This window comes from Melitaea cinxia, chromosome 19 (genome assembly GCF_905220565.1).
Source record: "Melitaea cinxia chromosome 19, ilMelCinx1.1, whole genome shotgun sequence".
In the NCBI taxonomy this organism is placed as follows: Eukaryota; Metazoa; Arthropoda; class Insecta; order Lepidoptera; family Nymphalidae; genus Melitaea; species Melitaea cinxia.
The window spans coordinates 7851673-7868424 of record NC_059412.1 but is presented as its reverse complement, the minus strand read 5'-3'; the positions used below and the strand labels follow the sequence as shown (position 1 = coordinate 7868424).

The following is a 16752-nucleotide window of genomic DNA, read 5'->3' as shown; positions in this document are numbered from 1 at the left end:
ATTTATAGTATTTGTCTTGCATTAGGTTTGGCTATTAAGGTAACACAAAATTTTCTATATATTTTTTTATTTTAGAAAAAGCAATAAAGATCCCAGAAGTATTAATTATGCTAAAAAATTCTAAATAAATGTAGACGAAATGAAAGGCCCATAAATTGTTTTTACAAATCGAAATACTTCAAGGTAGCATTTTAAAATGGTTCATTTACTGATCCAACACCGTTTAAATTCAGTACGACACTTTCTACCTGAGGGGTTGACTTTCACTTTTATCTTGGTCTGAGGAGACAGTACGCCATAGTCTACGTCTTCGTATAAATCCTGCAAAGGAAAGAAATAATTTAAAAAAAATTGTATTAGAGATGTCCAATGGTTATAATGCCAATATTTTGACCGATTTTGATCGAAAACACCGACGAATTCCAAACACTCTAACTGGTGAAAAAACTAAGATACAGCACGCATTTCTTTGTGACCTTCTAAAGAAATATTAAAAAACAATTTTTTATATGATTAGGGTTTCAAAAAAGCGTACGGTCCCCCTAGTGGTAAGCGATTACCATAGCCTATAATAGACGCCTGCAACACCAGAATCAATCGGATTTCGGATCCTTTCCGCTACCTTTCTTCTCAGGAACCTCTGGCCACCACCTTCACCACAAGAACAACATTACTTGAGAGCAGTGTTAACACAATACTAGCATTATTTGGTTTTAATATTCCTTGCTGCAGACAAGATTAAGATACATCCCCAGTCGAGCTGCTCCAAATTTTGTGCAGGATATTTCTTGTTATGTTCTACGTTAAAAATATATTCGAAACTTACTTCAACTCTGTAACCAGATGGGTTGTTAAGTCCGAGTTCTCGTAATGTCACCGCCACATCGGAGGGAGTGCCGTCGGTTCTGCGGTTGACGAAGGCGACCGCGTACGAGTAGTACTGGCCGTGGATCGGGAGAATGGGTCTTGACCAAATCTCGATACCCCGATGCTGGAGTAAGAGATATAATATATTTTAAAAAAACTGATAATTATTTAAAATTAACGAATATATATATGTTTTTATATGTGTGTATAAGCCATGGCAGCAAAGTAAACCAATAGTTTAAAAAGTGCTATATTTTAACATTATGTATATAACAAACATACTCACTTAGATTCTTTGGACGCAGAACTATTAAAACTAATGTGTTTCGGCGTTTAGTAATAAATAAACAAAACTTACTTTATATATCCTCCTCCCCTGTATTCCCAAAGGATCCTGGTCAACTTCGATGATCTTCCTATTCTGCAATATCGCTTTGTATTCCGGCCTGATGGTACGAAGGTCGACGCTCATGAGCAACGGCGCTGCCAGAATCGCCCATATCGCGAACTGGGTCTTACTCTGCTCGTATGATAAGCCGAAGTTTCCTATAATAAGCTGGAATAAAGATTCAAATTAGTCATGAAATTCAATTCTTTAAAATTGAGATCAATTCATAAATAGCAAATGTTTAAAATATGATTCAGAAAAAAACACTCATATTAATATAACTTACTGTATTTTTTTAAGTAAATGGAAACAAAAATTAAATTCACCATGTCAGGGTCATTCCAATGTCCAGGTCCAGCGTTGGGCACGATAACGTCCTGGTGGTTTCCGTAGTAGTCTATGATAGATTCGACGGAGGCCCACGAATCTTGAATGTCGTCAAAGTTTCGCCACAGGTTACAGTGTTCGATGATCGATGTGAAGTTGGGCTAAAATAAAACAACGTTATCTTATTATAATTAGTAAGAATGGAGAACAAAATTTAAATGATATTCATGTTATTTCAAGGCATTATTAATGAGCTTAGAGAATCAAGAAAAAGATATCCGAAAAAGTGTAAGAAAAAAATATAAAAATAAGTATACCTAATAGAAAAGGCTACAGATAAAATCCTTATGCTACCTGGGAGCTCTTAGTCTAGGAATGATAACCGCGCACCAACACGCACTCTATCAAGAAGGTTTTTAAGATGATTTATGTTTATATTGTGATTTATGTACGTTCGTTGACTTAAGCTCCATGTAGGAAGAAATATTAAGAAGTAAATGACTAACGACAATCGAAAATGACGAAAAAGTCACAATATTTGTTATGTCATGATAATTGTCGTATAACTTTATCTGTTTTTTTTAGTACCTGCAAACCAGCGTATATCTGGTAAACGGGCCAGCTGCAAGAGTACACCATCTGACGGCCCGTTAAGTTGAGTTGTCTTCCGAATTCCGGATAACCGTGGTCCATGTCCACTGGTAGCGCGTAACATCCGTCCAGTTTCACGTAATCCACGCCCCATGATGCGAATGTTGATGCATCTATAAATTAAAAACAGATTATTAGTACTAAAAATTTAAATAAATTAATTTTTAAGTTAAACTTGTTGTTACAATTGTAAATTTGTTGTTACACCCGGTTTTTCTGATATTTTACAATAATAGTTTTGCCATATAGTGTTATTATACCCCAAAATATTAGTAAAGAAAGCATGACACACTTGTTTAATTAAGCCCAAAAAGGTACTATTATTACGAGAAAAAGAAGACTTAAGAAACTGCGAAAATATAGGTACTACTAAGTTTAATAACTTTTTTTTGCTTGTACCATTAATCACCAATTTGTTAAGTGTTAAAGATATATTTACTTGTATATATGATATAATTATAAAAGCAGTCTAGTAAAATACTAAACTCGCAAACAATAATCTTTTCATTAAAAACGAATAATAATCATGTATTTTCTAGCCTATTGATCGAAGTGTTTATACGAATATAATTCTATGAAACCGTTCCCAAGTAATAAATTACAACACACTGTTAATAACAATAAACATAGGATCGAATCAGACCGATAATTATTATAAATAATAGATCAATCAGACAATGCTTGTTATTAGCAGATTGTAACGTTGCATTAATCTCAATTAATTATGATTTTCTTATGACTTAACGTTCATTGTGTAACTCGCTTTATCCCAGATACGGTATTTTGACAACCCATTTAGTTTGACTTTGAATTAATCGATGTTGGATATTAAGGATATTATGAAACTTTATCTCGGTAATCATAACTTAAATTATTTATTTATTTATATTTATTTATTTACAGAAGAAAAAAGATACAATTTATATGATAAACAGTGCAGCAAAAACAATGAGCAGTTTAACAGTGCACTGTGTTTCTAAAGTAATAATACTAAAGTACATACGATATTATATACTAACATAAAAATATGATATAAAGCTATACAAATATAGATTATACATGTGAATATAATTGGAAAGAAAAAAAATAACATTAAGTGGTTAAAAAATAGTAATAATCATAATAAAAATAATAAATGCGGTCATGTCAATCTCTCTCTTTAAGTTGGTCTAAAAAGAATTTTTTAAATATGTTTTTGTAGTTATTTTTTTGATTTTTTTTTTTTTTAAATTTGATGGCAGATTATTTACAATTCTACATGTTTACTTATATTATTTGCTTACATACTAAATCGACAAAAACATGCTATACTTGTGATAACGTTGTATTGCATTTTATTACAAACATCAAAAACATAAATACTTATTGAACGGTAAAAATATGTAACAAAATCATATTCTTAAACATCTAAGTTGCAAATGTGTTATTTCGAAAATCTAATTTTTAACCGACTTCCAAAAAAGGAGGAGGTTCTCAATTCGACTGTATTGTTTATTTTATTTTTTAAAAATAAAATAAATAAACCGGGTAAACCGATTTCGACAAATTTTGTTTTAATCGAAAGGTGGTGTGTGCCAATTGGTCCCATTTAAATTTATTTGAGATCTAACAACTACTTTTCGAGTTATATCTAATAATGCGTTTTTACTTGACGCTTTTTTCGTCGACCTACGTTGTATTATACCACATAACTTTCTACTGGATGTACCGATTTTGATAATTCTTTTTTCGTTGGAAAGGAGATATCCCAAGTTTAGTACCATGATAAGGAAATCAGGATCTGATGATGGGATCCTAGAGAAATCGAGGGAAACTCTTGAAAATCCGCAATAACTTTTTACTAGGTGTACCGATTTTGATAATTTTTTTTTTTTTTGGAAAGAAGATATCCCTAGTTTAGTACCATGATAAGGAAACCAGGATCTGATGATGGGATCCCAGAGAAATCGAGGGAACTTCTTGAAAATCCGCTATAACTTTTTATTAGGTGTACCGATTTTAATGATGTTTAATTTAATCGAAAGCCGATGATTATCATGTAGTCACATTTAAATTTCATCGAGATCTGATAACGACTTTTTGAGTAATCTTTGATAATGCGTTGTTACTTGACTATTTTTTCGTCGATCTGCGTTCTATTACTCGTCGATGTAATTGAAGTCGGTTTTTTTTTCGTTTGCGAGCAAACACAATTATTCTTCTCTCGATTGAAACTTCGTATTTGTTACTGGTACTTCATCAGATGACAATTAAATATCAATGACAATGTGTGATACTATCATGACATGATTGAATTTGCAGTAAGCCTACTAAAGTCAACCATTATGATGGCGAGCAGATTTATATGGGAAAATACAATATTGACTCAAAGTTCAATCAGCGTATTTATCCTTTGATTCTAGTTTTCAATAATCCCAAAATATAGTACTTTGCTAATCCAATATTAGATTCTTAGCTTGTTAGAGTTTGAAATTAACAGAGTTGTAGTGAATAAATTTTAAAAGTATTTTTACGTTATAGAAATTGTTGGTTAAGGAAAGCTCGTAAGACATTTTATTTTATTTACAAAATTAAACTAAATGAATTGAAGCTTGTTCTTTTCAGCGCCATTTTACTTTAAAGCTATATGCATCATATAGGTACCATAATGTAATGCAATCAAATGTGAATCAACATACTAAAGACTAGGTCGGGAAGCCATTTCGATGTAAATTGCGACTCGATTTTTTACATAATATCTATCATTATATACAATGGGTACACTTTTTTCTTCGAAGATGTTTTGTTAATATAAAATATATAGCAATCATTACTACATTGACGTATTTGCCGCATATTGAATCTCTAATTTCATAACGTTATAATGTTACACTGATTCATTGCACAAAACCGCACTAAAAGATTTTGTAATAAATTTTTGCACGCATTTAATGTAATAGTATCATTAAATATGTTAGTAATAGATGTTATATGTTATACATATTCTACTCGCTAGCTTTTTTGAGTGCCTTCATATATCTATGACGTTTTGTTTGTTTGTTTTATTTTAGTTATTTTGTCTTCCGATATCGCCATATTTGCGAGATAAAATATCAACCTGTATGGTTCAAGTCAAATAATTCTTTTAATGTTACATTTCCCAGCAATAAGTATTACACGGAAAATCAATACAAGCTGTTATTTAATAATTTCAATTGTCTTAAAATACAAAATATTTAAACGTTACATAATTTTGAAAACATTGTAACGTGCACGAAATATATTATAATCCAATATATATCTTCCAATATTTTTTACTTATGTTATTGAACTAAGAACTTATTTTATGATTGTGAGGTTTACCTCCAGCAAGATGGCCGACAACACCCGGATATCCGGCACACGTGAAATTACCGTAGTCCTCGTAAATGCCGAATTTAAGACCCTTGCTGTGAACCTGGAATAAAATTAATAAATTTTATTATATAAATTACTATCGAATGTCATAAGGGATAGTATTTATAATAAAATTTGATTAAAATACTAGCTGTGTCTGTGACTTCGTCCGCGTGGAATTTAACAAAAAAGTTATTGTTCAGTTCGTAGAGTTATAAAATAAATAACTTTCTATAATAAAAGTAGACTATGTTACTCCTTATTGCATCAGCTATCTGCCAGTGAAAGTCTCGTCAAAATCTGTCCGGCCGTTTTCGAGATTAGTCGGAACATACATACAGACAAACAGACAGACAGACAAAAATTGTGAAAGATGCTATTTTGGTATATGCACCTTTTATATATCCAATTGCATTTAGTAATAAGCAGTTATTTTAAGATTACAAAAAGACACTCCAATTTTATTTATTTGTATAGATGTATAGATAATATAAGGAGGATATATGACACGTATGTAAAATAGTTATTTAGTCAAATCTGAATACTTTTAAATCAGAAATTCCCAAAGATGATCATCTTGGGTCGTAATAGAATTTTTAAGTACGCCATAAATGAAAATCGCAATTTTTTTATTATAGTCTCAAATATTAAGTATCTCGGATTTATAGGAAAGAAAACATTAGAGACAGTATTTAAAAAAAGAAAATACTTTGGTGGCCTGAGATATCAGCTCTTTTTGGAAAAAGTCTCTTGTACAAAATAGTTTAAGAATCTCGGCATTAAATATAAAAATTGAAAACATATTATTATTAATATATAGTGTGTGTCTATATTACTAATGCGGATTTGAACCCGGAACCATCTTAAAGATATATGTATCCGTTTGTTAGTGATCTCAACTCCATTTAAGAATAATATTACAAATTAATATTCGGTAATAGCTGTTATTAAAATAATAATGTTAGTACTAAGGATGTAGAGCTGTAGTAGACTGGATTTAGGCGTGAGGCATTACATCAAACCACATACACTACATACCATTCCTAAACAATACACAAACAAGCAATATAAAAAAGAATCACCCGTATTAATGGATTCATATTTGAAAATAAAAACTGTATTAACATCAAGACTGTGTCATCCAGTATGAGTTTAAAAAATGTAAGTATTTAAAATTGAGTAGATTAACAAATATTATTACCGATTAAAAAAATTACTAAGATATTTAAATTAACTTTTACAAAGATTTGTGGCCGTTGCGCTGGCGGTTGCGGGTTCGATCCCCGCACATGAGGAACATTTGTATTGCCCATACAGATGTTTGCCGTGGTCTGGGTATTCGTTTAATCCGTGTGGGCTCTCTACCGTGCCTCTGAGACCATGTTAAGCCGTCGGTCCCGGTTGTTATCATATACACCTGATAGCGATCGTTACTCATAGTAGGGAACATATCCGTCAACATGTATTGGAGCAGCGTGGTAGATTAACCGCTAATCCTTCTCATGAGGAAAGAGGCCTACGCCCAGCAGTGGGATATTACAGGTTGAAGCGAATTAGAAATAGTTTGCACTTTATGTGGTTTAACTTAGTGCTTCTATCTTGTAAATACCCTCTACAAAAAAAGCAATAGCAAAAACTAGTTTTATTTATCGTAATTGTAGTGATGTAATACAAAATTATCAGATCAAACGACGACAAGAACGCATAACATAATTTTTCATATAATTGTTAGACATTAGATTACTCATGTCTGTAACTCATATACAAAAAAAAAATCCTTTGAATAGAGAATTAAACAATAAATCGTTTGTAGGGCTGCCAGTATTCAGATTTTCAAATATATTTCTTTTATTTGTAAAAATATCTGGCCCGACAAACTCTATCATTTAGGTGGTGCCTGTGAAGTACAATTGATTTTGCATTAACAATATTAAGTAAAGTAGAATGAAGAAGACAAGAAGTAGATTATTATTTGTAATTGAGGTCGATCTCAATTTGATTTTGAAAACAGGTAAAATAGTCAGACATTTTTTTTGCTAAGTTCCCTTCACACTTACAAAAAGATACTTAGAACATGTACTATATAGAAAAAAGAACTAAACGAGTGTGCTTTAGACCACACGACTGAAGTAAAACTTCTTTAGTTATCAACTTCCGTTCGCCTCGCCCGATTACACCTTTCGCACGTCCTCGTCACGCATTCACCAGCTTGCTCCCCAATTCGAGCATGCGTAAAGAACTTTTTCTTCCAAATATAATCTTAAAACTGAACAATTTAGATGGCGTCTGCATAAGGAAAAAAAAAATCTTTAATAATTCGGTAATTCTCTGGTTAGAAAAAAATATGCATATTTACTTTTCTCCATAATTGGCGACCCTAATTGCCTTCCACCATGTTAAACCGCAACATTGAGCAACATTTGAGAAAAAACGTTAATCATGAAACATAGAGTCGTTCACTTTTGCTCGTGCCAAGGTTAGCAACGAAAAAAATTGTCTTTTGATACAATAGTATATGTTTGTGTTTTGTACTAAGACATAATTATAAATATTTATAACTATGTACAGTGTTAGTACAAAAGAAACAACTTCGAAAATAAATAATTATTTATATATTAAATTAATTTTAAAGATCAGAAATTATATGAATAATTTTAAATGTAAGTTTAAAAGGTGTAATGGTGCGTATGCCGTGTCGGCGGCACCTAAACACCGACGGTTGCGGGTTCGATTCCCGCTCGGAGTGGATATTTGTATTTATACAAATGTTTTTTTCCGGTCTGGTTGTAAGACTTTGTCGTACAGGCTCGAATTCTCGCTTTCTTTGGTCACGTGACTAGACGTCACAATGTCTCAATCGAACGTCTAGTCGTCCAAGGAAAAGTAGAAGGAACGAGACCTCGCGGCAGATCGCCTATGAGATGGACGGACCAAGCAAAGGCTGCAGTGAACGTTCATTGCGTCTGTCCTCCCGAAAAGCAGCTGTCCGGGAAGAATGGAGACGGATCGTCAAGCGTGTGACTGGGAAGTGATGACCACGACTGCTCTTGCAAGAGCGTAACGAGAGAAATGATGTTAGTCTTAGTGGGTCTCCTCACCGTGCCTCGGAAAGCACGTTAAGCTGTCGGTCCCGGTTGTTATTATGTACGCTTGATAGCGATCGTTACTCATATTAGGGAATATATCCGCCAACGTGCATTAGAGTAGCGTGGTGGATTAAGCTCTGATCCTTCTCTTACATGGTGAAAGAGACCTATGCCCAGGAACAACAACAACAGTGGAATATTACAAGCTGAAGCGCGTTGCGTAAGTTTACAAGTATGTAATGCATGTAACGGAGTTTTTTATACTTATTTTATAATTAAATTTACTAAAAATTATAATTGTAGGAACGCTATTAAAACCAAAAATATTTAATATATCAATAACTGGTAATAATAATTCCAGATATTAATTATTACTATTACTAAAGATTTTTCGCATGAATTGTGTATGTGTATTGTTTTCCGACTTTTGTTGTATAGTATTTATGGTATCATTGATAAGCCCATTTATTACATCACTAAAATTCATAGAAGAGCAGCAATAACCATTGAAATATGGCGCAGGTGAAAACATCAGGATCTCAAACGTACGTCCAGGTTATCCTGTTATATCACTACACAGTATAAAACAAAGTCGCTTCCTGCTGTCTGTATGCTCAGATCTTTAAAATTACGCAAAGGATTTTGATGGAGTTCTCTTTAGTAAATAGAGTAATTCCAGCGGAAGGTTTATCTACACATCTATACAAATAAATAAAATTGGAGAGTCTATTTGTAATATTAAAATAACCGCTTTTTACTAAATGCATAAAGATGTAAACACGGTACATATACCAAAATAACATTTATTAAAAATTTTGTCTGTCTGTCTGTCTGTCTGTCTGCTTGTTCCGGCTTATCTCTGAAATGGCTGGACCGATTTTGACGAGACTTTTACTGGCAGATAGCTGATGTCATTATGAGTAACTTAGACTACGTTACTTTATTTTAGAAATTTATTTATTTTGTAACTTTATGAACTGAAGAATATTATTTTTTAATTACACGTGGACGAAGTCGCAGGCACAGCTAGTGTGTATATAATACATGCATAATATAGTAGAGGAACACTGTAGTAGAGGAACACTATATATATTCATTTTACTGTAACCGCGTACCGCAACAGTATTATAAATAACCAACACAATATTCAAAAAATATCTCTACTTAATGTTTTTTCTCTACTATCTTCTAGAAAAATAGTTGTCACATCTAATGTACAGAACCAACACAACAAAAAGCAATTGTACAGCGTTATAGAAAGGATCCTCCTTGAAAAAAGAATAACATTTGTGTAATCGGCATGTTTAATAGCCAATGAAACAGAGGAAATGTTTTAATAATAATTAAGCGATGTCTTCATTCAGACTCTTAATACAAACAAAGTTACAAGGTTATTGATATTTTAAGGCGTTGTTAAGTGTTACTAAAGCAAACACTAGAATTAGTTACGGTAACTGAAACGTGATTGTTGTTCATAAACGGACAAATACCAAATCTAATGTTTTCGTTAGACAACATATGAATATCTTACTGTATTCTATGAAAACATTATGAAACAATGTTCTTTTTTAATACATTTTAATATTAAGTAATAACTTAATTACTTTTACACTGATAAGGCTTTTAATGAAAAAGGCCATAACACAGGTGTAGACTTCAGTGTGTGTGATTCTTTTTATAACACTAGGATGGTAAACAATTGTACGGTCCGCCTGGTGGTAAATGGATACCGTCGCCTATGGAAACCTGCAACAGTGTAGCATACTAACCTAAACTACTTTTTTTTTAATTTTTATGTTAAGTTATTTTAATTATACTTGCTTCATGACATTAATATATTGTGGAATGTTGTGTACCCCGTAATGGGATACATATTAGATAATAATGTAATAGTGAATCATATATAATGTTTTATATGTATTCTGTAGATGTACCTATACAATAAAATAAATAAATATATAAATAAATAATTATGTAGTGAAATTTAAGTAAATAATAGAAATAAATAAATTATAAATAGATAAATATAAATAATAAATATATAAGAAAATAATCCTTACTAACAGTAACATAGGTTAAGTGTATATTGTAAGGCGAACATAAGTGTACACATATGGTAACTAGGAAATAAGTGTACATAGATGATAACTAACAAATACACTTATTTGCTAGTCAAAATAGACATAGATAAGAAAAATTATAATGTTCAGATATTACAAAGGAATGATGTGTATACTTCCCCATAAACAGTATTTTGTAAGGAAAAAAATATTAACCGTCAGCCTCGGACCATTCCTAGTTTTACTAGGCAGTCAGTCACAGGACTGTCGATCTGTAGTAATAAAGAAAAATCGCCTGTGGTATTATTATAATGAATGCATGATTAACAAAAGCGAGCCGAGTGAGTTTTGAGCACAAGCCCGTGGATCAAAATTAAAAAAAAAAACCGAACTACTTCAGTAGCTGCAATATATAGTCTAGACAAAGTAGCATAACACTATTTTAGGGCAGTATTGCGTGTCTACAATCTCCTGTAAGGCTCTGTAATTTCCCCCAGTAGGAATGTTCTATGTCACTAGATAATACAGCGCAGTCGTTAAGCCTTCGCAAAAGAAGTGACAGGCACAGTTCCCTAATGTATATAAATAGTATTATTTAAATTATCGTCTGCACGTTAAGCTCTTCGTATCGCAACCTCGTGAGAATCACTCGATTGCAGCGTTACGAAAGACAAGCTATCTGCCACTGTAGCAACACGTAACTACTTCCCTCATCCCTCTCCACTGCTTAACTTTAGTTTCATGCGTTAAATTATTGGTAATATTGAGTTTACTCTAAAATCTTATTGAGAAAAATAAAATAATAGATATTACGAGTATGATTTCTATGAGTAGATGAGTAATAATTTAATCTATAAAATTCATATAATCTATTAATTAACAAAAATATTTTCTTTACAATTAAATCCAAATTATTTTGAGTATGGAAAAAAATTAAATATAATAAATGGCCAAATCTAATTATTGCGTATGTATATTTTTCAGTTAAGTTCCCAAATTAAAAACAAATTATACATAGTTATCTAAAAATATTTTTAATGCCTACGTTTGTTTATTTTTACCATCAAAATATATTTTTTCATAAACATCACATCTATTCATATCTATTCACAACCTGTTAAACCAAAAGTTGTATTTTCCTGCTCTGCTTTCTGCCACGTAGTTATTTTTTTTTTATACAATGATAGGCTTGCGTTTGACCACTATTTTACCTGCTGATAAGTGAAAATGCGGTCTAAGGTGGAGAACGCTTACCTAGAAGTAGCCTGTTCACTCGCGACTTAAAAATCCCCAGGTTATAGTTTTCCGGAAACACAGACGCTGGTAGAGAGTTCCATTCTTTCATTTAAAGATCAAGAATGTACTAGCGAATCGCTTAGTGCATATAGGAGGAATGTCAACCATATAAGGGTGGCGTAACGCAGAGCGTCTGGTTGTACGAAGATGGAAACCTTTCCATCAGGGGGGGAATCAGATCATGGAGTTCCTGCGCACAGTCTCCGAAGTGTATCCGATAAAAAAACCGACAGGCCGGCCACCCTACGCCTAAGACGCAAGCTTTGCAACTTTGCAGCGACCAGTGCACCATCACCGATGATCTTCCTGGCTCGTCTCTCAGTTGACTCAAGAAGCTCCAGTTGGCTAAGCCATTCCAAAAATGAGGGCAGTACTCCATGCATGATCAAACTTGGGCTTACCAGTTAACCAGTTACTAATAAGCTGTCAAAGATTTTTGTCAATAAAAAGGGAAACAGACCCGGATAAACTAGGCCTAAAGCATATTACAATACTATTTTTTTTTTGAAATATACTAGCGCCTGACTTCGATCTCACCTGATAGTAAGTGAAGACGCAGCCTAAGATGGTGCGCGCTTGCCTAGAAAATGCCTACTACAAGTTATAGCAAGATTATATTACTATGTTTCATGATATACATTTCAAAAAGACGAATATAAAGTATTATACAACAACGACATATAATTAGCCGACAAAAGCTATTAACGCGTCACTTTATATATAACTTGTCACCATTTGTTACTGGCGACACATTCCCACGCCCGATCCTTTACGAAGGTCGAGATATATCTCGAGATACGTTCAGAGATACATTATACATATTGTTCTATCATTGTTTGACTTTTCGCATAGCAAGGGCTTGTTTCGACACGCAATTGTGATATAATGAGGTTGCAAGAAACTAAAAAGAAAAGACATTCATGACGGCCGCGGGAAAATGTTTTTACTCTACGTTCAATCATTACCTTTTATTTGTTTTGAGTTCAATAGACATGACCTGTGTGTTTTGTCCGACTAATTGAATAACCAGTTTAGTTCTTTTAACTACAAGTAGGTTTAAAATTCATACAAATACTAGCTGCGCCGCGTGGTTTCACCTGCTTAATTTTTGATGCCGTGGTAATGATAAGATAAAAATTAGCTTATAGTATACGCCTATAGTATAATTCTAGATTACCAGCTGTCTATGTACCAAGTTTCATTAATATTCTTTCGCATTTATAATATTAACGAGGATACAAATACAAAAATGTTATAAAGGGAAACTTTTTAAATGTTCTAATTTCAGGTCATTTCGGTTTTATTGATTGGTCTTGGGTTTGCGATTATTTTAATAATTGTGTTTGTTCTCAAACAAAAAATCTGAATTCAATTTACATTGAAAAAAAAAAACTGCTGTTATTATCATTGAAACAAAATTAAATAAAGAATGCCCCCATTTTTTAAGTACAAAACGTATAGAATAATTCTCAATTCAGGAAAGCAGTCTTTAGCGGAAGTCCATAGCGTCCCTGTGATGGCCCCGTAGGTGAGAACAAGGAACACTCCAGGGTGTTACTCAGTGCGAGTCCGACATACCCCTCAGCTCCCACGGGCTGGAGGCATCCATAACAGATTTCTGAGTCAACCCAAAAACCACCAATTAATCGACTACAGTTGTAAAATTATAAAAGAATATTTTTCAGTAATATTTAACTTAGTAAACACATAAATTACATTATGTAATCATGTCTATAAGATAAATACAATTTTCATTCTTAATCATGTTTCGTAATAGGCGTACAAAAGACTTTTAACATTACAGCAACGCAACGATACAAAGAATGACTTCTTTCCAAAGATTTCTAAATATATAACAAGCAATTGACGTTTTAATGTTTGGATACCATATTTGGAGCAAAATAATTATATGTATACATTTGCATATAGTAACTGAAATGAACACATGTTCATGCTTGACTTTCGACGTAGGTAAATATTTTTAAATAACAGAAGTAGGTACGAGTAAGTTTGGGTGTGAAAAGTTTTAAACGAGGATAATCTGTGAGTAATCAAAAATGACAATATTTGCAGATATTTAAAATACATAACGACGACGCGTTAGCGCAACGGTCACAGCAATTGTTTGTGGCTGTTGCGCTGGCGGTTGCGGGTTCGATCCCTGCACATGACAAACATTTGTATTGGCCATACAGATGTTTGCCGTGGTTTGGGTGTTTGTGCAGTCCTTGTGGGTCTCCCTACCAAGCCTCGGAGAACACGTTAGCCTTAGGTCTCGGTTGTTATCATGTACACCTGATAGCGATCGTTACTCTTAGTAGCGAATACAACCGCCAAACTACAAAATAACATAATTGAAACATTTTTGTTACTATTGTTATTCATTTTCGAACGTAATTAGTAAATTTCTGGTAATCAAATAAAGAAAACTTTACTTTCTACAATCTTTAGAAAAAGAAAATTATTTCCGACATGTTTCTTTTAACAAAAATTGCTATTGTTTTACCTACTACGTTTGTATATCACAAGATCAAAATGAAATGTATTTCAATATTATCATATCAATATTTAACTTGTGGTCCAGATATTTTTTGTTAACAGCAAGTCCACTGTCAAGTTTATAAAAATATTGTTGTCAAGGTTATAAAAATATTCCTTAAAAATTAATACTAAAAACACAGTATACAATTTTAAACGGAAAATACGCATAGTATATAATACTACAATTATTTTTTAAAAACCATAAAAACTTTGTCTTAAATGTATATCATCAAGTCTAAATCCGACCGCAAGAACAATGCACTTGACCTAGATAACCTGTTTGAAGAACTAAACCGTTTCGTTAATCCGATACAATGTTGCTACTTGTTAAAAATTTTTCTTTTTTAAAAGTACAATGATCTAGTTCTCGGTGAAATTGTGACTAGTGGAATTAAACTCAGAATAAATAAATCTTAATGTAATTTAAAGAATTATGATTTATACATATGAATTATGAGTAACCATATATTTAAAATAATATATACTTTTTTAATTTTTTTTTAACTGTACTTAATAGAAGACCTTTTAATATTGTTTTCTAATGTTTACGCGAATTTTACTCATTTAATGAAACAACTTTTTTCGGAGTCCTCCCGTGACCATGGTTGCTATAAAGTATCCGAAACGTCGGGAATCAAAAGTTAATAATAAACCGCGATAAAATCCGAAAAAAGTTGTTTCATTAGACCTTTTAATGTCTAAAGCATATTTATATATTTAAACTGGTTTTGATAAGCCAGTGTAGTATGTTAAAAACTGTTTCAAAAAGAAAAGCTGACTTTAATACCCATAATGCAATGAAACAAAAATAAATTTTATTAAGAAACAAAAGATAGTCACAATTGACAATGTAAACCTCTTTTAGTCTATTAAAAGGTTTATTTTGATACTAGCAACACTGATACAGTTGGTTATTTTACACACTTTTACCGCGACCTTCGTAACGGTTCAGATGAATGGATCTGTTTTCTCACGGTATTTCGGGATCCGACATTGAACAGAGGCACTCGTGATTAATTCGCAGCGGAATGAATCGAATATATTGTTACTATTATTGGATAACAAGGTGAATAGAGTATGCGATAATGTGTAAACAAAAACCCGTTGATTGAACGAATTTTACTAGAACGAATGGTTAGAATCTTTTTTTAGCATCTTTTTTATCAATTTGTCTTATTGCTTGCTATATTTTTATACGTAGTAGCGTGTTGTGTTCCTTTATAAGTCGTACTTACTATACGTAAATTTCTTAATTTTACTATACTTTCCTTCAGTCTTTAAGCCAGGCACGCACACAAAGAAAAACAAATGTTTGTACAAATATAAACATTGATTATTAAAGATTAGTAAATTGCAACAAACACACACTAAATCAACATTCTTCACCAGTATGTGTCAACTGTAAACATTAATATTAAATAAGTAAAGCATAAAAGTTTTCGATAGAAGAATAATTTAAATGTTTGCAACACAACATTAATAGAACGTTTATCTCATTATCAGCATCATATTAAAATCTTGACATATTGAAATAAACGCCTACCTATCGCTTCTATTGAAGCGGTAATATCGCAATATGAACGCCTACGTTCTTTTCCCACGAAGATAGCCATCGCGATTGTAATAACAAAATGTGTAATAACGGATTTAGTTTGCTGTCAGGGTCACAGGCAGGACAGGCGTAGTGTACGTTTTAACCGAGATCAAAAAAGGAGGAAGTTCTCATTTAGACTGTATTTTTTTCTCACGATTAATTTTTGAATTACCTCCGATAATACGTATTTATTGGAACGAAGTTCCTTATGGCAGGCTTGTCATTTGGCTGGGCGACCGAACTAAAAAAAATGTGATAATAAAACCGTAAGAAAAATATATAACGGAAGTAACGTAATATCAGTCACACGACTATAATTATAATATGACGTTTGTAAAATTAAAATATTACTAGTACACCTTTATTTTAAATTATTTATGTAATTTTATACTGGCGACAAAAATAAATAAAGACATGTTTTTTTTATTTCACTAAATAGTTTGAATTATTATTATTATTATTATTTTGTTTGGTTTCTTTTATTTTACGGTATTTGTTATTTTCTAAAAAACTAAATTTCCTAAATACTGTTATGTACTTAATCAAAAACCGATCCACAAAATTAAA

General features: G+C 32.2%; 1 protein-coding gene across 1 annotated transcript in view; it reads right to left on the bottom strand.

Moving 5' to 3' along the window:
- The window catches only part of LOC123662670 (alpha-N-acetylgalactosaminidase), a 42704-nt gene that overhangs the window by 1207 nt on the left and 24745 nt on the right, over positions 1 to 16752 (bottom strand). The window contains exons 3-8 of the mRNA XM_045597474.1: positions 5576 to 5669; positions 2171 to 2346; positions 1582 to 1743; positions 1226 to 1423; positions 827 to 991; positions 249 to 321 (exon numbers count right to left, since the gene is read on the bottom strand). Of these exons, the coding sequence (XP_045453430.1) occupies positions 249 to 321; positions 827 to 991; positions 1226 to 1423; positions 1582 to 1743; positions 2171 to 2346; positions 5576 to 5669 (868 nt within the window). The remainder of the gene's footprint in view (positions 1 to 248; positions 322 to 826; positions 992 to 1225; positions 1424 to 1581; positions 1744 to 2170; positions 2347 to 5575; positions 5670 to 16752) is intronic.